The sequence below is a fragment of the Hippopotamus amphibius genome, chromosome 4 (assembly GCF_030028045.1).
Source record: "Hippopotamus amphibius kiboko isolate mHipAmp2 chromosome 4, mHipAmp2.hap2, whole genome shotgun sequence".
Lineage (NCBI taxonomy): Eukaryota > Metazoa > Chordata > Mammalia > Artiodactyla > Hippopotamidae > Hippopotamus > Hippopotamus amphibius.
In genome coordinates this window covers 73176045-73197469 of record NC_080189.1, presented here as the reverse complement: position 1 = coordinate 73197469, position 21425 = coordinate 73176045, and the positions used below count along the sequence as shown (strand labels likewise).

The 21425-nt window shown below is 34.9% G+C and overlaps 1 protein-coding gene across 3 annotated transcripts in view; it reads left to right on the top strand.

Annotated features, from left to right (window-relative positions):
* Positions 1-21425, top strand: part of MACC1 (MET transcriptional regulator MACC1) — a 77363-nt gene that overhangs the window by 41716 nt on the left and 14222 nt on the right. For 2 of the 3 annotated variants that reach the window (XR_009053307.1, XM_057732951.1), the window contains exons 2-4: positions 6716-6838; positions 8328-10369; positions 13608-13796. Coding sequence is in view for 2 of the 3 variants with exons in the window: in XM_057732951.1 (XP_057588934.1) it covers positions 6799-6838; positions 8328-10369; positions 13608-13796 (2271 nt within the window). In the remaining variant the exon portion in view is untranslated. Of the gene's footprint in view, positions 1-4927; positions 4953-6715; positions 6839-8327; positions 10370-13607; positions 13797-21425 lie in introns of those variants that run through there. The other variant, XM_057732952.1, reaches the window with a different exon arrangement.

Here is a 21425-nt window from a genome sequence, read left to right as displayed (position 1 = left end):
TGTTTGTTTTTTTGGTATTGACCCGGATAAACTGTTTATATATTTTGGAGATAAATCCTTTGTCTGTTGATTCATTTGCAAATATTTTTTCCCATTCTGAGGGTTGTCTTTTCATCTTGCTTATAGTTTCCTTTGCTGTGCAGAATCTGTGGAGTTTCATTAGGTCCCACTTATTTATTTTTGTTTTTATTTCCATTACTCTGGGGGTGGATCAAAAAAGATCTTGCTGTGATTTATGTTGAAGCGTGTTCTTCCTATGTTTTCCTCTAGGAGTTTTATAGTGTCTGGCCTTACATTTAGGTCTTTAATCCATTTGGAGTTTATTTTTGTGTATGGTGTTAGGAAGTGTTCTAATTTCATTCTTTTACATGCAGCTGTGCAGTTTTCCCAGCAAAACTTATTGAAAAGGCTGCCTTTTCTCCATTGTATATCCTTGCCTCCTTTGTCATAGATTAGTTGACTGTAGTTTATCTCTGGGCTTTCTATCCTGTTCCACTGGTCTATATTTCTGTTTTTGTGCCAGTACCATACTGTCTTGATCACTGTAGCCTTGTAGTATAGCCTGAAGTCAGAAAGCCTGATTCCACCAACTCTGTCTTTCCTTCTCAAGATTGCTTTCGCTATTCGGGGTCTTTTGTGTTTCCATACAAATCGTAAAATTTCTTGTTCTAGTTCTGTGAAAAATGCCATTGGTAATTTGATCAGGATTGCATTGAATCTGTAAATTGCTTTGGGTGGTATGGTCATTTTCACAATGTTGATTCTTCCAATCCAAGAACATGGTATGTCCCTCCATCTGTTTGTGTCTCCTTTGACTTCTTTCATTAGTGTCTTATAATTTTCTGAGTGCAGGTCTTTTACCTCCTTGTTTAGGTTTATTCCTAGGTATTTTATTCTTTTTGTTGCAATGGTGAATGAGATTGTTTCCTTAATTTCTTTTTCTGATCTTTCATTGTTACTGTATAGAAATGCAAGAGATTTTTGTGTGTTAATTTTGTATCCTGCAACTTTACCAAATTCATTGATTAGCTCAAGTAGTTTCCTGGTGGCATCTTTAGGATTTTCTATGTATAGTGCCATGTCATCTGCGAACGGTGACAGTTTTACTTCTTCTTTTCCAATTTGGATTCCTTTTATTTGTTTTCCTTCTCTGATTCCTGTGGCAAGGACTTCCAAAACTATGTTGAATAGTAGTGGTGACAGTGGACATCCTTGTCTTGTTCCTGATCTTAGAGGGAATGCTTTCAGTTTTTCAACATTGAGAATGATGTTTTCTGTGGGTTTGTCATATATGGCCTTTTTTATGTTGAGGTAGGTTCCCTCTATGCCAACCTTCTGGAGAGTTTCTATCATAAGTGGGTGTTGAATTTTGTCAAAAGCTTTTTCCACATCATTGAGGTGATCATGTGGTTTTTATCCTTCAGTTTGTTAATATGGTGTATCACATTGATTGATATGTGTATACTGAAGAAACCTTGCATTCCGAGGATAAACCCCACTTGATCATGGTGTATGATCCTTTTAATGTATTGTTGGATTCTGTTGGCTAGTATTTTGTTGAGGATTTTTGCATCTAAATTCATCAATGATATTGATCTGTAGTTTTCTTTTTTTGTAGTATCTTTGTCTGGTTTTGGTATCAGGGTGATGGTGGCTTCATAAAATGTGTTTGGGAGTGTTCCTTCTTCTGCAATGTTTTGCAAGAGTTTGAGAAGGATGGGTGTTAACTCTTCTCTAAATGTTTGATAAAATTCACCTGTGAATCCATCTGGTCCTGGACTTTTGTTTGTTGGGAGATTTTTAATCCCAGTTTCAATTTCATTACTTGTGATTGGTCTGTTCATATTTTCTATTTCTTCCTGATTCAGTCTTGGAAGCTTATACCTTTCTAAGAATCTGTCCATTTCATCCAGGTTGTCCATTTTATTGCCATGTAGTTGGCTTGTAGTAATGTCTTATGGTGCTTTTTATTTCTGCAGTGTCCGTTGTAACTTCTCCTGTTTCCTTTCTAATTTTATTGATTTGAGTCCTCTCCCTCTTTTTCTTGATGAGTCTTGCTAGAGGTTTATCAATTTTATTTATCTTCTCAAAGAACCAGCTTTTAGTTTTATTGATTTTTGCTATTTGTTTCTTTGTTTCTATTTCATTTATTTCTGCTCTGATCTGTATGATTTCTCTCCATCTACCAACTTTGTGTTTTGTTTGCTCTTCTTTCTCTAGCTTCTTTTGATGTAAGTTTAGATTGTTTATTTAGGATTTTTCTTGTTTCTTAAGGTAGGATTGTATTGCTATAAACTTCCCTCTTAGAACTGCCTTTGCTGCATCCCATAGGTTTTGGATCATTGTGTTTTCATTGTCGTTTGTCTCTAGGTATTTTTTGATTTCCTCTCTGATTTCTTCAGTGATCCATTTGTTATTTAGTAGCATATTGTTTAGCCTCCATGTGTTTGTGCTTTTTACAGTTTTTTTTCTGTAATTGTTTTCTAATCTCATAGCATTATGGTCAGAAAAGATGCTTGATACGATTTCAGTTTTCTTGAGTTTACCAAGGCTTGATTTATGACTGAAAATGTGATCTATCCTGGAGAATGTTCAGTGTGCACTTGAGAAGAATGTGTAATCTGCTGTTTTTGGATGTAATGTCCTATAGATATCTATTAAATCCAGCTGATTTATTGTGTCATTTAAAGCTTGTGTTTCCTTATTAATTTTCTGTGTGGATGATCTGTCTATTGGTGTAAGCGGGGTGTTAAAATCCCCCACTATTACTGTGTTACTGTCAATTTCCTCTTTCATAGTTGTTAGCATTTGCCTTTGTATTGAGGTGCTCCTATATTGGGTGAATAGGTATTTATAATTGTTATCTCTTCTTCTTGGATTGATCCCTTGATCTTTATATAGTGTCCTTTCTTGTCTCTTGCAACACTTTTTATTTTAAAGTCTATTTTATCTGATATGAGTATTGCTACTCCAGCTTTCTTTTGATTTCCATTTGCATGGAATATCTTTTTCCATCCTCTCACTTTCAGTCTGTATGTGTCCCTAGGTCTGAAGTGGGTCTCTTGGAGACAGCATATAAATGGGTCTTGTTTTTGTATCCATTCAGCCAGTCTTTGTCTTTTGCTTGGTGCATTTAGTCCATTTACATTCAAGGTAATTATCAAGATGTATATTCCTATTACCATTTTCTTAATTGTTTTGTTTTTGTTTCTGTAGGTCCTTTTCTTCTCTTATGTTTCCCACTTAGGCAAGTTCCTTTAGCATTTGTTGCAGGGCTGGTTTGGTGGTTCTGAATTCTCTTAGCTGTTGCTTGTCTGTAAAGCTTTTGATTTCTATATTGAATCTGAATGAGATCCTTGCTGGGTAGATTATTCTTGGTTGTAGGTTCTTCCCTTTCATCACTTGAAATATATCATGCCACTCCCTTCTGGCTTGCAGAGTTTCTGCTGAGCAATCAGCTGTTAACCTGATGGGAGTTCCCCTGTATGTTGTCATTTTTCACTTGTTGCTTTTAACAACTTTTCTCTGTCTTTAATTTTTGTCAATTTGATTACTATATGTCTTGGCATGTTTCTCCTTGGCTTTATCCTGCCTGGGACTCTCTGTGCTTCCTGGACTTGGGTAGCTATTTCCTTTCCCATGTTAGGGAAGTTTTCAAGTATAATCTCTTCCAGTATTTTCTCGGGTCCTTTCTCTCTCTCTTTTCCTTCTGGGACCCCTATAATGCGAATGTTGGTGCATTTAACATTGTCCCAGAGGTCTCTTAGGCTGTCTACAGTTCTTTTCATTCTTTCTTCCTTATTCTTTTCCGCATTAATGATTATCACCATTCTGTCTTCCAGGTCACTTTTTTGCCCTTCTGCCTCAGTTAATCTGCTATTGTTTCCTTCTAGTGTATTTTTCATTTCAGTTATCACGTTGCATATTTCTGTTTGTTTGTTCTTTAATTCTTCTAAGTCTTTGGTAAACTTTTCTTGCAACTTTTCCATCTTTGCATCCAGTCTTTTTTCAAAGTCATGGATCATCTTCATCATCATTATTCTGAATTCTTTTTCTGGAAGAGTGCCTATCTCCTCTTCATTTAGTTGTCTTTCTGGTGTTTTTTCTTGTCCCTTCAACTGGTACAAAGTCTTTTGCCTTTTCATTTTCTCTGTCTTTCTGTGGCTGTGAATTTCAGTTCCACAAGATGAAATGGTGCTGATACTGCTTGATTCTGCTGTCTGCCCTCTTGTGGAGGAAGCTGTCTAGGAGGCTTGTGGGTGCTTCCTGATGGGAGGGACTGATGGTGGGTTGGGCTGGGTGAGCAGAGCTCAGTAAAACTTTAATCTGATTTGGTGGGTGGAGCTCAGTGACGCTTTAATCTGCTTGTCTGCCTATGGGTGGGGCTGTGTTCCCACCCTGGTGGTCCTTTGGCCTGAGGCTCCCCAGCACTGGAGCTTACAGGCTCTTTGGTGGGGCTACTGGTGGACTCTGGGAGGGCTCATGCCAATGAGCACTTCTCAGAACCCCTGCCGCCAGTGCCCCTGTCTCCTTGGTGAGTCACAGCTGCCCCCCACCTCTGCAGCCAACCCTCCAACACCAGCAGGTAAGTCTGTTTCAGTCTCCTATGGGGTCACTGCTCCTTCCCCCTGGGGTCCTGGTGAGCACACTTTTTTATGTGTCCTCCAAGAGTGGAGTCTCTATTTTCCGCAGTCCTGTGGAGGTCCTGCAATCAAATCCCACTGGCTTTCAAAGTCTGATTCTCTGAGGATTCCTTCTCCCATTGCTGGACCCCCAGGTTAGGAAGCCTGACGTGGGGCTCAGAACCCTCAGGACTTCTGCAGTATAACTGTTCTCCAGCTTGTGAGTCACCCACCCAGCATTTATGGGATTTGATTTTAACACAGTTGCACCCCTCCTACTGTCTCATTGCAGATTCTCCTTTGTCTCTGGATGTGGAGTGGGTTTTTTTGGTGAGTTCCAGTGTCTTTCTGTCAATGATTGTTCAGCAGTTAGTTGTAATTCTGGTGCTCTTGCAAGAGGGAGTGAGTGCACGTCCTCCTACTCCGCCATCTTGATTCTTCTCTGTAGATGTATTCTTGATGTAATTGTGAGGAGAGGCAAATTCTACATCCCCCAGTCTGCCATCTTGATTCCTCTTCCCTAGATACTTTTACTTGTAATTCATCTGTTTTCATAGTTGCATGATACTCCATTGTATTAAAACACCACAATTTATCCATTAATATGGCAAAGGATATTTTGTTTGATTCCGACTTTTTGTAAATATGTAATGAAAATTCTTATATATATCTTCTGATGTACATATGTAAGGTTTTACTAGAACAAATAACTAGAATTGAAATTGCTGGGTACTAGGCTGTAAGCATCTTTCCTAGATAATACCAGAGTGATTTCTAAGTGGTTGTACTTATTGACACTTTCACTAGGTGTGTATAAAAGTTCCCTTTGTTTCTTGTCTCTGCCAATAATTAGTGTTGCCAGATTTTAAAACTTTTGCAAATCTGATGGTTGGTCATTGTATCTTATGTGGTATCTTTTAGCATTTCCCTGATTACTGATAAATTGAGGATCTTTTAATATATTTAGAGATCATTAGTGCTTACTTTTTATGAGAAATGCTTATTCAGATCTCTTTTCAAATTTTTCTGTAACGTTTTTGTTTTGCTGATTGATTTGTAGGAGTCTTCAATGTACTTTGGAATCTAATTCTTTTTTCTTCTTCAGTCATATATGATGAAAATATCTTCTCCCAGTTTTTGGCTTGTGGTTTTACATTTTGTAAAGAATGTCCTTTGATATATAGGATTTCTCATTCTTTTTTTTTAAGGTTTGCATTTTGTGTTTGTGCTTTGCTTGAGAAATTCTGTATTTCCAGAAAGCCTAAAGATAATTCCTTAGACTCTATTTTTAAGTTTTGCTTTTTGGTCTTTAAATTTCTTAGAATAGATTTTTGTGTATGACCAATGTAGTTTTTTTCAGCATGGACAACCAATTGTACCATCACTCTTTATTGAGTAATCTATTTACACACTGCTCTGCCTGGCTAACTCTGTCATATATTAAGTTTTTGTGTGAAGCTGGATCTATTTCTAGGGGTATTTGTGTCCTTAGTCTATTTCTGTTCCAAATCCGCATTATCTTACTTAGCACGTACTTATAAGAAATACTGATATCTGGCAGCACACATCACTTCTATCATGTTCTTCTGGATTGTCTTGAATAGCCCTCTGCTTTTCCACAGAATTTTTAAAGTAGCCTAAGTTACAAACACATATACATAATATGTGATTTTTCTTGAACTGCTTTGAATGTATAGAAGGATTTGGGGAGAATTTCTAGTTTTGTGATTTTTAGTCTTCCAATCACTAAACAAGAAATGCCTATTAATTGAAGTTTCAACTTACTATTCTTTTTGTTATCCTTTCATTATTACTTTTTTTATGGGATCACTAATGCATTTCTAGGTTTACTTGTTGGTATTAATCCAGGATCTGAGTGTTTTTCAACGGAGTACTAATATCTGTTTCAGGATATCTAGTCCAGCATCCTATGAGAAGTAGAGGACTTATGTAGAGTATTTTTATATACAGTTTTCTATTTAAAAATGTGGATTACTTTGAGTTTGGTTTCTATGCCAACCTGTTTATGTATTCTTACAAGTAATATATATATATATATATTTACACACATATATATTATACTTATTTTGTAGGTGGAATAATGTTAACCAGTTAAAAAACCCATTTTTGGTCTGGAGGAATTTCACAAAGTAGGTCTGAAGGAAATTTGTTTGACATGGAAGCCCGAAAATCCTCAAAAAATTGCAATATTACAGGTACAGGAATTTATAATTATTGTAATTTTTTTCATCTATCACCACTAATTATTGGAGGACTGCCTCTGAAAAGTGCTAGAAAATATGAAAAGAATTGTAAAATTCCAACTTTATCGTAGAAATACTTACACTATCATTAAAAAGATAAAAATAAAATAGACAACCAACAGATTACAATAACTTATGAAGAGGCAAAAATTCATTATTAAATGAGTGGTATATGCAGTAAATATAATGAATTTGGGGGTTAAAGAGATCTCTGAAGGTTGGAGAGAGCTAATAAATCTAGTATAAAAGAATTGAGCAGATTCTCAGAGGAAAAGTAAGCTTTAAGAGAGTTTGATGGTACTGGATTTGAAGAAAAGTATAAAAATAAAAGAAATGCAACATTTATTTTTCAAAATGTGTCTTCTGATTTTTAATATATGTCACTTAAAACTCATTTCAATTGTATTCAATCAATACATTTCAATCAGTGTATAGTTCTCTATATACTAAACAAAAATGTCTGAAAGCTTACTTGAACTCATTTTTCTATTTTAGCTTTCATTTTCTCTAAAGTAACATCAGCTTCACAACGTCCACAGAATCATTATCAAATTTATTGCAAAATGACCGAGTATAAGTTGCTCTAAACATAAAAAAACTTCAGTATTTTTGAGATATATAGCAATTCATTATAGTTGACATATAAGTATTTTAATGTGTTGTTGATTCTTAAAATATGGACTTTCCAAAGTAACCACGTGTTTCCATTTTATAGTGGTAATAAGCCTTTTCTTTACCATTTTAAACTTGAAAAAGCTCAGTGAATTCCTTCAAGTAGTAAATATACTGGTGGTCTATTTTTTCAATGTTTATTTTCATGAAATGTTCATTTTTTATGGAAAAAATTCAACGTTGTTAAAATTTATCAATACAGAGTTGTCAGAAAATAATCTAAGAAATGCATGATTTTTTAGTTTGCATATTATTTTTTAAAAAAATATTTTAGCTGTTCACAGATGTATTTGATATTTTTCATATATTGAATATTATCAGAAAAGAAAAACATTAAATAAACAATCTAGATGTAATGAGACCAACCATTCAATGTTTAGAAAAATCTGGACAATTGACTAAATTATTCTGTTTGTTCAGAGGAATTCTCTCATGAAAATTAAATATAAAACAAGGCACAGGTGTAAGTTGTCTGGGTCATTTTCAAAAAGATGTGTTAAATGATCATTATCTAAATTTTAAACATTTATTTGTTTATGAATCATAATGTCTTAAGATAAAGTAACATTTCATACGGTCAAAGTAACTCAGTAGAACAATTTCTCTTTCCTTACAGCATGAAAATTTGACCAAATTTAGCATTAATTTTGTAGTAATTATAAGCAAATAAAAACTCTTGAGTTTTTAAGCTATAATAAAAATTAATCTTGGTTGTGTCTTAGAAGGCCACTTCATCTTTGTTTTGCTTTGTTTTTGCTTAAATAACAAGAATGTCCAGACCCAGGTTTGCCTCTCGAATGGCCAGATGATTTTCCACTTCATGGCAATAATGCTTCCAGTGCTACGAACCCATTCTGGAATGAACTGTCTGCGTCTAATCCATTTTTGGATGACATAACTCAGCTAAGAAATAACCAGAAGAGAGATAATATTTCCATCTTGAAGGAAGATCCTTTTCTTTTTTTCCGAGAAATAAAAACTGGAAATTCTTTTGATTCCTCTGGTGATGAACTTCACGTGCATCAATTGCTTAGGCAGTCTTCCTCAAGGAAATCTGGAAGATCTAAAAGTGTTTCAGAACTTCTGGACATTTTAGATGACACAGCACATGCCCATCAGGATATACATAACTCTGACCAGATCTTAGAACAAGACTTAGAATGGCTTCAAAATGATCGAGAGGCTTATAAAATGGCTTGGTTAAGTCAACGACAACTGGCCCGCTCCTGCTTAGATTTGAATACAATTAGTCAGAGTCCTGGATGGTCCCAAACACAAATTGCAGAGACTACAATAGTTTGTAAATTAAACCACCAAGGAGGGTCAGTACAATTACCTGAATCAGATATCACTGTTCATGTGCCCCAAGGCCACGTAGCTGTGGGAGAATTCCAAGAGGTATCTCTAAGGGCTTTTCTAGATCCTCCACAAATGCTTAACCATGATCTTTCATGCACTGTGAGCCCACTGTTGGAAATCATGTTAAGTAACCTTAACACAATGGAAGCCATTTTGCTAGAGATGAAAATCGGGGCTGAAGTGAAAAAGGATCCTTTCAGCCAAGTCATGACAGAAATGGTGTGTTTACACAGCTTGGGTAAAGAAGGCCCTTTCAAAATATTAAACAACTGCTACATTTATAAAGACACCATCCAGGTCAAGCTAGTAGACTTGAGTCATGTGATGTATCTAGTGGTTGCTGCACAAACTAAAAGTACTCAGTCACCGGCTGCCACCATTTGGAATTATATCCACAAAAGCATCTCAATTGGAATATATGGGCCCAAATATATCCATCCCAGTTTCACTGCTATTTTCACAGTTTGTGGACATAGTTATTTGCCAGGAAAGCTTACAATCTCTGATATTAAGAAGGATAGAAAACACAACACATCTCCAGTTGTGTTTCAGCTCTGGGGGAAGCACTCCTTCTTACTTGAAAAGCTACAAGATTTAAGTATTTCTGTCTTTTCATGTGATTGTGATTTTGAAGTAAAGGCCGAAGGAAAACAAAAAGAAATTAAACAAAAGCAGTTGCAATCAGGTCAAGTAGTTCATCAACAATTTTTATTCTCTTTAGTTGACTCCAGAGAAATGCACTTATTTGTTTTCCGTGTTCAGATAGAGCCTCCCAATGGTAGACCAGTTACACAGTTCTTTATTACAACACCTGATCCAGCCCCAAACCTAAAAAGGCTCTCAAATCTGCCAGGTGATTTTCAGGAGAAGGAAATGAAATCTGCTCCTTTATTACCAACAGTGTATGTTAAACATCCTACATTTCAAGACAAAAAATTGAACTTTACCAACTTTGGGGTAACCCTGAAGACAGTGCTAAGACAAAGCAAAATTGACTACTTACTTGAATATTTCAAAGGGGACACAGTAGCTCTTCTTGGGGAAGGTAAAATAAAAGCCATTGGACAGTCCAAAGTGAAAGAATGGTATGTGGGAGTCCTGAGAGGTAAGATTGGACTTTTACATTGCAAAAATATCAAGGTGATTGCAAAGGAACAAGTAATGTCTATGTCAGATAATATCTTCACAACCAGGAATCTTCTTGAACAAATTACCCTGCCTCTTAAAAAACTGACTTACATCTACTCAGTGGTATTGACCTTGGTGTCAGAAAAAGTTCATGATTGGAAAGTTTTAGCTGATGTCCTGGGGTACTCACATCTGGCACTGGAAGATTTGGATCGAATACAAGCAGACAAAGAATCAGAAAAAGTTTCTTGTGTTGTAAAGAAGTTAAAGGAAGATTGTCATACAGATCGAAATACCAGAAAGTTTCTTTATGAACTTACTGTGGTGAGTATTTCTTGATCACAGTATTTATTTACCATAGAGAACTTTATTAACTTGGCAGTATTTGTGAGGAAACATATGAGAGTAGTTACAAAATTCTCAGCAGTCTCAAGTAAATTGAAGTTACTTTACGGCAAATATAGAGCTTTGCCTACAAGATCATATAACTAGTTTCTTAGATTTGACATTCAGTTGTGATTTTCCCAGAAACTAGACCCCCTAGGATCATCCTTTAATGGAAGATTAAAGATTCTGTTTGTGCTAGAACATAACAGTTAAGAGATCCCTTCTGTTCCTCTCTCAAATATTTAGATAGCTCTTAAAATATCAGAGAAGTTCCAATTACATGAAAGTAAATAAGAGCAAACTGAAACAAAACTAGTTAACTTGGCCATTGCTATAGGTTCACTTTTTAGTGTTTTTTAGACATATCACCAGTGTCCTTAACTTTAGCAATTTAATATTCATCTTCTGTGTGCAGTGCCTTGTAACACAAAAATGATATTGTTAATTCTCTTCTTAATCTTCATGTTTTAATAGGACTCTCAGAATCCTTTTTTTTTTTTTCCAATGTAACATTCACCCCAGTGTAAGGCTCAGCAGAGAGCTATAAAAAAGATGAAGAACTGTTTTGCCTTAAATGTGGAAATTCGGTATTTTATAAAAGTAAAAAAAAAATCAAGAGCGTATTTGTAAAAATGGCTAAAAAGAGACTGTATAAATAATAATAATGATATATACCACTCCTCTAGGGTTCTCTATGTGTTTGGCACTCTGCCTAATACTCTATACATGCTCTCTCATTTAGCCATTTTAACCACTATGTGGGGTAAGTCTAGTTAGTATCTTCACCTTCAAATAGAGGAAACTGAGTCTTGGGAGGTTAGGCGACTTGCCCAAGATCTGACAGTTAGTATCAGAGATGGGATTTGAAAATTTTTTGGTTCCAAAACCACACCTAAAACCACTATGTTTTCCTGAAACAGAATTATTAACAGTGTGTGTGTGTGTGTGTGTGTAAAAATATTTGTTTGAGTATGTGTGTTGGTGTGTACTAAATATCATTATAACTGTGCAAAGCTGGTGCCCTGTAAGAGATGAGTGGTTCATGTAGATGAGGCAGGTTCATGTAGAGAACCAAAGTTTTAATCAAAGTGCAAAAGGGGGAGAGAAATTTTGGGAGAGGAATTTATTCTGTGATGTTAACAATAATTTATATAATAAAGAACTATATATATAAAACAATCCCTCTTCTTCAATTATTTTTATGATTCTACAGTGATACGGAGAGGGGTGAATTTTTAAAGCCCAATATCCAGTTGTTAAGTAGGTGGTTTTATGATGGTATGCTACATTCTCTTCTAATCTGGGCCACATACAATCATTGTTGGATCTACCTGGTTGAAGCTGCACATGCATTTTGCAATAGCTCATTACCTCTCATAGCTCATGTTCAGCTTGGACCCATGAGTTTCAATTGAAAATTGCTTTCTTGTTTCTCTTAGTGGCAAAAAGTTTATATTGGCCAGATGGTCTGAAAGTTCTAAGCCTGGTTACATCTGATCTATGTTGGTGTGTGGTAACTGAGTAGCTTTGGTAACTAACTAGACAGTGCTGGTGGAGAGCTCATTCAAGGGAGTTTTTAATTATGAAATTCCTAAAATTGCATACTGTGACTCAGTGGAGGCTTCTGAATTTCTGAATGGAAAGAGCTAAGGCCTGGCTATCTGACAAGATGATGAAGCATATTGTATAGTGGCTACCTCTTGAAACTATATTTGTGTAGTAAGTGTACTTTTTCTTGGATTGTGTACTTGGGATTCCAGCTTGGGGCAGCTGGAAAAGAGCTTATAAAGAATGTGGGTTATAAACCCCTTATTCATCTCTACACATTAAGACTGACTGTCCTTATGTAATTTGGAACTTGAAACTGTAAACACTTCAGCATCTAATTCAATTTTCATATTGATTATAGGAGCTTAGATGGGGTAGTATTACCATCATATCCATTTTAAAAATCATTAAATAGAGACATTTTTTGATTTATTGTAAGTCCTATACTTTAGGAGTAAATGTGAAGTTGGATTTTAAACTCAGGTTTTATAACTCTAAGTGCAAATTTCTTTTCCTTAAAACAAGGAACTAGGATAAGCTAAACCCACTGCACAGTTTACTAAAAGCACCTTCAGGGGCCTGCTGGCTCAGCGCTGCTTCTCTCTCAGGTTATAACTCCTCACCACAAATTTATGGATAAATATAGTCTAGGTATAGAGACCATGGGTAGTTCTCCTAATGCTTCCGTGAGAATGACCACTCTGTGGACTTTAATAGTTGCCTTACTTGGTCATTCATTTTTTTATTGTTTCATAATATAGATAAAGCTTTTAAGTGCCATTAAATGATGAGGAGCTATCAAACATTTTTATTTGAACAGAAAACAGATGTAGATAAATCTAATCTCATACTTTAAAAATATATTCAGGGCAAAAGAGAAACTCATAGACTTGTTTGTAACATGCTTGACTGACAAAGCTCAGATGCTTAATTAAGGAAGAAAGAAAGAGTCTGAACGTTTTCCATTTTGCATTGTTGAAACCTAAGTGTTTTATATTTGATACCCTGTGATTTAAATTTAGCATAATGACATTGGTGGTGAAGGGAGAGAGTTAATTTTTTTTAAAGTCATAAATATCAATAGCTTTGTTCAAGGTTGTTGGAGGGTCTCATTTTTATGCAATACAGATGATTCTGGGAAGTTTTAAATCACATTTTGATAAAAAATATAATAATGTTTATCAGCAACTGTGTGCTCACTCAATAGAAATTCTGTAGCCAGTTCTCTGGTAAAGAAATTACTGTTTGTATAGTGAATAATCATCCCTGGGTTGATAAATTATTAACTGCTAGAACCTCAGGGAATATTTGGAAGTGGATAATTCAACTTCCTCCTTTTGTAATTAAGGATATTAAGAAACATATTAGTTAAATGTGTTACCCAAGGCCCTATAATTAGTGAATGAGTTAGTCCTAAATCTCCCCTAATTTTGGTCTAGCTGTGTCCTCTGTACTTTGCTTGTTGGATTTGCTTAAAAGTAAATCAACTCTTTGAATTTTAGAAAATTCATATATATGTGTGGTGAAAACAAGGATGCCAGATTCCAGAATATGTAATGACGAATTTAATTTATAGAAAAATCTCAAATTAGTTGCTTTTAATTATGACATGCAATTGTTGCTACAGGCTCTGCTGAAGATTGATTGCCAAGGGTTAGTAGCACATCTCGTCCAAGAGGCTGCTATTTTGACCTCAGCTGTCAAGCTTGGAAAAGGCTGGAGGGAGCTAGCTGAAAAGTTAGTACGACTCACAAAGCGACAGATGGAGGCATATGAAATTCCTCACCAAGGAAAAGCTGGAGATATTGCTGTAGAGGTAAGATTTCTGATTGTCTAAATAGTGAAAAACTGCAGACCAAGTAAATCAAATGCAACCAAGAGTGCACTGCATATATATGGATTGATTGAGAGAGTGTCCTAGAGGATCCGCTAACTGAAGTCACTTCACCTATAACCACTGATATTACCTGAAATATACACATCATTCTTTAAAGGTATTAAGAACCTTTAAAATATATTGATATTTCTCCTATTCGATTGCATATTTATATGGCCTTTTATCAAATAAATTGACCTAATTAGATAAGCAGTTAGTATGTAGAGCTATAAGAACTTGAGGCAGAGAACAGATAAACTTTGAAAGGAAGAGTTGGGACCCAGTGAGGACAAGGAAAAAGAACATAATGATAAGTATTTATCAGCCTCAGGCACAGACTTAGCCATTGGTGGTAAATAATGTTTGGTGACAAAAAGCATTCAGAAAGTAGATGGTGTGGGGTCCTTGGTCATGATAGCTAGAGATATCTATGAGCATTATCTCCTTCACAATTTTGCATACAATAACTATAGACAGCAAATACAGAATGACAGCGTGTAGAACAAAGTAAATATTTAAAATGCAAATTTTTTATTAATATTAAAACAAAGGCATACTATTAGCTGTAAGTTAGATAAATATTTTCTCTATTTACCATAAAGAAATGGGTCAGTATTTATTGACTTAAATAAAAATATTCCAATGATGAGTATATATAAAATGTTCTGTATCTTTCTCTCACATGAGTGTAAACATGTGAGATATTTCATTTAAGGAAAGATTATCTCTCTACTTAGATGATGACTTGATAGGAGGCAGAAGCTGTATTCTCTACTTCCTTTTTGAGCATAGAACTGGGTATTAATTTCTTGAGAAAGTTTTCTTACTTTGAAGTAACTACACCAGCTGGGTGTGCAGGACAAGACAACTTTTCCATGAAGGGTCAAGAATCAAATCAAGTCAGTGGAATTCTAGCAGCTACAGTGGAAGTCTCAGCAGGCTGGCTCTGGGCTCCTGAAACCTGACTATCTAAACAAGACTCTTTAGCCAGGACCAGCTAGAGGCGAAGCCATATTCCCTCTGCATAAACTACATTTATCTCCATACACTAAGAAGGGCATTACAACCTACAGATCACTTTTGATTGAATGAGCTAAAGATGAGAAACATTTAAGGGATAAAAAAGGAACAGTATTGTATGTGATATGCTACTCTGATATTTTAGTTAACTGACTAAAAATATTGTGTAATAGAGATACAATACAGACCTATTACAGTGGTCAAAATCCAGAGCATTGACCACACCAAATACCATTAAGGATATGGAATAACATGAGCCCTCATTCATTGCTGGTGGGAATATACAGTCACTTTGGAACACCTTGGCTGTTTCTAGCAAATGAAACATAACTCTTGGTATATGATCCATCAATAATGCTCCTTGGTATTTACCCAAAAGAATTGAAAACTTTTGTCTACACAAAAACCTGCACATGAATGTTTATAGCAACTTTATAATTACTAAAACCTGGAAGAAACGAAGATGTCCTTCAGTAGGTGAATGGATAAATAAACAGTGGTACATTGGAATCTTGTGTGACAATGGAATGTTATTCACCACTAGAAAGAAATAAGCTATCAAGCCATGAAAAGACTTGGAGAAACCTTATTTTTTTTAATTAATTTTTATTGAAATGTGTTAGTTTCTAATATACAGCAAAATGAATCAGCTATATATATATATATATCTCCCCTCTTTTTTTGATTTCCTTCCCACTTAGGTTAACACAGTGCATTAAGTAGAGTTCCCTGTGCTATACAGTGTGTTCTCATTAGTTGTCTATTTTTTACATAGTATCAATACTGTATATGTGTCAACCCCAATCTCCCAATTCCTCCCACCTCATCCCTTTCCCCCTGGTATCCATACATTTGTTCTCTACGTCTGAAGACATGAAGGAAACTTGAAAGCACATTACTAAGCAAAAGAACCCAATCTGAAAAGGCTATATACTGTATCATTCCAAATATATGACATTCTGGAAAAGTCAAACCTATGGAGAGAGTAAAAAGATCAGTGGTTGCCAGGGTTGGGAGGGAGGGATAAATAAGCAGAGCACAGAGGAATACTCAATATGATACCATAATGATGGATACATATAATTTTATATCTATTCAAACCCATAGAATGTACAACACTGGGAGTCAACCCTAAAATAAACTGTGGACTTTGAGTGATGATGGTACATCAGTGTAGATTCATCAATTGTGCTAAATATGCCACTATGGTGAAGGATGTTGATAATGGGGAAGGCTGTGCGCGTGTCGGGGCAGGGGATAAACAGCAAATCTCTGTGCCTTCCTCTCAGTTGTGCTGTGAACCTAAAATGACTCTAAAAAAAATCTTTTAAAAAAGTTGTCTAATTGAAATCAGGACTTATTTTTTTTTCTTAATAAGCTCTGTTTTCAACAAGGTTTTATTTAGAGTCGTTTATTGAAGTGTTATTTATCAAAGAGTTTTGTTAAGTATCCAACTTCTCTCTAACTGTGGTTGTTTACAGTTTGTCCTCCCCCAAATCTTCATGGAGGCCAATAAACAGCCTACTTTTCCTTTATTTACTTTTGCACAGCCTGAATCACAAATGACTAAGTCTATGCCTGAGGCTGATAAATACTCAGAAGCAGAAAGGAAAGCCCCTATGTGTCTTTCTAGGGGCTATTTTTTTTTTCATTTTATTGTGGTTAACACAAACAGTCATCACTTTGATGCATATTGTTAAATGTTTAGGAAATAATTCATGGCATATTGGCCTGAAGCTGTTCCAGATAATCTATGAGAATCTTTACCTTTTAGGCCATGTAAAGTAAAGGGTAAATGTATGCTGATTTCCATCTCTCTGAAAAAAATAACTGTACAATATTTTTCTCCTAGGAAGGAGATGATTCTTAAATATGATCAATTTACAAGTTAAGGAGCTGATTTCAAAACATATTTATATTAGTTCTGGCTATGGTGTGCAGAGGGAGGAAATTGAAATTGGGGAAGGGAGATAACAAGTTCTTGTGGTTCCCATGCTGCTTTTATTCCATTTATCTCACTTCCTCAGTGGGCATACATTTAGAAATTTCCTCCTATGTGTGCCAATGCCTACAATCAGGTTCTTTTCACTTACTTTCCTTGCTTTTCAACTTCTCCCTTTTTCCTTTGTTTTATCTTTATTTTATCTAACAGTTATCTGGCACTTACTCTGTGCTAGGCACTATTCCAGTAACATTTCAAAAACTTGTGGGGCAGATACTAATGTTATCTAAACTGTTGGGAGGCTAAGTAACTTGCTCAAACATGCATAGCTAGCAAGTAATAGAACCAAGTTTGGAGCACAGGCCTTTGACTTTGGAGTCCTTTAACCATTGCACAATCCAATATAGTGGCTGAGTGGTGGAGCTGGGAGTTATGGTTAGGACGGGGAGTTTAAGCAACTCATTTCACTTTTTCTTTTTTCTGTTTACAATTCATGTTATGATACTATCAAAATTTGCCTCAACATCTTTATCAAGCCTCAGTCAATTAAAGAATGGATTAGTAATAGTATGTCTATCAGATTTTTCTTGATTACTTTTGGCCACTTCTTATTCTTTTCCAAGATGAAAAAAGCCTCTCTCTGGAGACTTCTGAGAACAGCACTTTTAAATTAACCATCTCCCTAAGTAAAGTTTTAAGAAAAGTTTCTCAACTTTTCTAATGACATTGCAATTCCTACATAAAACCAAAATTATAAAACTTGGAAAATGATTATAAACAAAAAATGTTTTTCAGAGTATTTCTTTTGGGAAAAAACATACTTATGCTATACAAAGATGTTAACTCTTGCCAAGATTTACCTGTGAAAGTTATAAAAATTTATTGGAGTTTTTCTGAGCTTTAATTAAAAAAAATAGGATTCAATAAAATATTAGAAAAATAGCCCATTTTAAAAACAATTGTATTTTACAAATGGAAATGCTGGGGATTTCAGGGCCAAGATAGTCACACACCAAAATTATGTACTCTTTACTTAACCTTCTGGACATTATTACCATATATGACAATAATTTCCCTAACAACTCTCTCACCTTGGTCCCCTCCCTAACAATAAAGATTATGATCTTTCTATCTTATTCAATATGGACATTTATTTACCAAGGACACTAAAGGTTCACTTTCCCTTTTAAATTACCTTCTACCAACACCCACTGTGCTCCACCTCCACCTCAACAGGCACCAATAAACCTGTTGAGGCTGATTTCTTATCTAACGTATCAGAATGTGCCATCCTCCCAATGAAAGCCCAATGAAGTCAACATTCCTAGTTATAATATGTATATATATATTTTATCTCAGAAACTGCTCACTGGAACTGGCAAGATATATTCATGTCTTCTTGCCCTCTCCATTTAATCAGTGAGGATCTAATTCTCTGTTTTATCTTCTAACTACAATCTTTTCCCTTTCTCATTCTCTGACTGGCAGCTGTAGTGTTCAGAGCACTTTATTCTAAGTCTAGATTAAAAATGAGAAGGTAGGTAATCCTCAAACAGCTAATTTTATTTGTATTTTTATGGGTGAATAAAAATTCTATATGGAGTTATTCTACTTGTTAGAATCTTGCCTCTGTATGCCTGCTTTCAGTATTTAATTCATCCGTACAGTTAACTTGTTTTCTGGGATTATCAGTTCTCAGCATTGGAACCTAGGAGCTAAAACAAACACAAACAGAATGAAAAATATGATTTTTTTCTCTCAAAGCCAAGTTTCATTTGGCATGGAAATTGGGGTGAACTATTAATATTTGAACTGTTATAACTAATGATGAGAATGATATAGTTGTTGCAATTTATTGCATATTTACTGTGTGTCATCTAATCATTATGAGCATTTTCTACAATATCTCATTTACTTTAACAAACTGTAAGGAAAACATTAGAGCCATCCTCTTTTTATAGATATGCAAACTGAGAGTGAATGCATTTGTGTAAGCTCTCCAGAATTATATGGTCATTAATTGACAGAACTAGGATTTAAATCCAGGTTTGTTTTACTCACAGTTATAGTCACTGTGCTCTACTGATGATAAATTCTTTCAGAGTTAACTAAAAACAGAAGATCAAAGAGGCAGGAGCTGTCAGAGGGTATATCCTAATCCTGAAGGATGGCTAATATTTGAGTAATTGAAGAGGACTGAAAGAGGACTTCAGTACTTCTGGATATAATGACTTCTAGAGACCACTGAGGAGAATATGTGGGCTTGAGGAGAGAGTTCGTCTTAATAATTTGGGGGAGATATGGTTGGATATATATATATTTTTGGAGAGTCTTGAATGACTGCCAGAGCAGAGGTTAAGATTCCTTGTCTGGATTTCTGCTCCAGCTCTACCGTCTATTAGCCTTAAGACCTTGGACAAGTTATATGACTTTTTTTAGGAATCTTTTTTTTTTTTTTTTGTAAAATGAGGCAAATAATACTATCCTATTCATCAGATGTTTGGAGGATTAAGTGAGATCATATATGTGAAATATTTGGGACAATGCTTTGCACATTCTAATAGCTAAATATATGTTATCTTATTATTATTTATTTTGTATAAGAGGAAGAGGTGAACTTGACAACTGTGTGACACTGAGTGATTTTGGAAAACGCAATAAAGTATACTGACTTTTTAGTAACATGGCCGAGAGTAACTATAGAAAGAATGTAGGTAAGGGGAAAGTTAGCAACGATTTTAAGCCTTCTCTTCTGAGAAACTGGCAGAATGCTAATGCATGGAAAAAACAAGAAATAAAATCCTGGCTGATCAGCTTTTTCTTACTGGTTTAACAACATTTAATTTTCCTTGGACAATATCTCTTGTAAAAAGTAAAAGGAATGTCCTTCAACTTTTACAGTTTTCTGGTTTTCTGACTCACTGTAACTCCTGGATTCTGCTCACAAGGATGTGGCATTGTCTGGCTCAGTTCTAGCCTTGGTACTTAAATCTATGGTTTGCTGTTCTTTTACAATAAGAAATGTATTTATAATTTCTTAGAAAAGGGAAAAGTATTATATGAAAATTCATCTACCAGTGGTAAAATGTATAGAATAATTTCTCAAATCTTCATTGCTTGTAAGAGATCTGGCACAGTGACATAATATTTAGATTATCATTTATTTTGTACAGTACGATGATGCTGGTGCTATAATCTTTTTTTTTAAAGCTCTTTATTGGAATATATTTGCTTTACACTCTTGTACCAGTTTTTGAGGTACACCAAAGTGAATCAGCTGTATTTATACATACTTCATTTTTTGAGATGATGGAATAAAAAAAGATATCAGAGTGTAATACATGGGGTGATACATTATATTCCTATGATATTCGGTTTAATTCTACATTATATATCTGATTACCACACTGAAAATCATATAGAAGTAATAATTGTATTGTTAAATATTACAAAGATATTTAAAAATGTATTTAGAGACACTAATATTTCAATTAGATTTTAGATTTTCCTTTATCAAGGCTTATTACTAGGGATCATAAACTATAAGAAATTTCAGAAAACCAAAGCCCAGCTAATTATAAGACAAATTAGCATTTATTAAAACTTTAATATTGAAATAAATTTGTGGCACTACTTTAGTCAGATGGCCTCGTCTTTATAGCCAGGTGACCTGGATTCTTTTCCTAATTAGGAATTGGTGAGAATAGTTTGACCAGCAGGTTTTCCTAAGATGTTAGACTGTTTTGATGTAGTAGCAAAGGATGGGTCCACTATCTTCCTGTGGCTCATGCTTAACCCCTGAAGTTTCAAGCAGTTATTTCTAGAGCAAACACAGCTGGCTGTGCCCAAAGAGACTTTTCCAAGAGAATCTTATGTTACGTTTTAACCAAGTTGAAGTACCGTCCTCTTCTTTCTAAGGAAATCCTCCAATGTGTTAGTCTTCCTTCTTTTCTGAAGATAATGGCAACCTCATCTTCAATAATATTTATGTATGTACCAATTACAGGTGATGAAAGGTCCACCTGGATGTTGTAAATGATGCACCGAAGATAAAATGCATATAATAATCATTAATGAAGCAAATTTGCCTGGATACTCCTTCAGATAATTGTACTTAAAATGAAACATTGCTCCAATAGTTTTATGAGGAAAGTAGGTGGATTATTAATCCTTTAATGTGGCAAAATGTAATTATCCAAAAGTAGTTAAAACCACTTGTATTCTTTATACTATTCATATTTTACTAGCTAAAAAAAGACATAGAATGCTATGTTCAAATCTGAATTGCTTTTGTTCATGTTGCATTTCATTATCTAGTGCATTATCTACTGAGTCTGATTGGCTTTTGGGAAAAAGCACTCTAAATTTGGAAAACTTTATTTTTTTATCTCTATTCTGTTTCATTTCTTTTGGCATCTCACTTATTACTTTACCTTTTGATTTGTCCTCTAGTATCTGCAAGATAAACCAAAGACATATTTCTACTACACAAATTCTGGGAGTTTGGAAACTACTCAGCTTTGATAGATTAACTGCTTACTGATGCTGCTTCCCTTCATATAAAGAGATCAAAGCACATAGATGAGAAATTAATAACTCTCTGATTT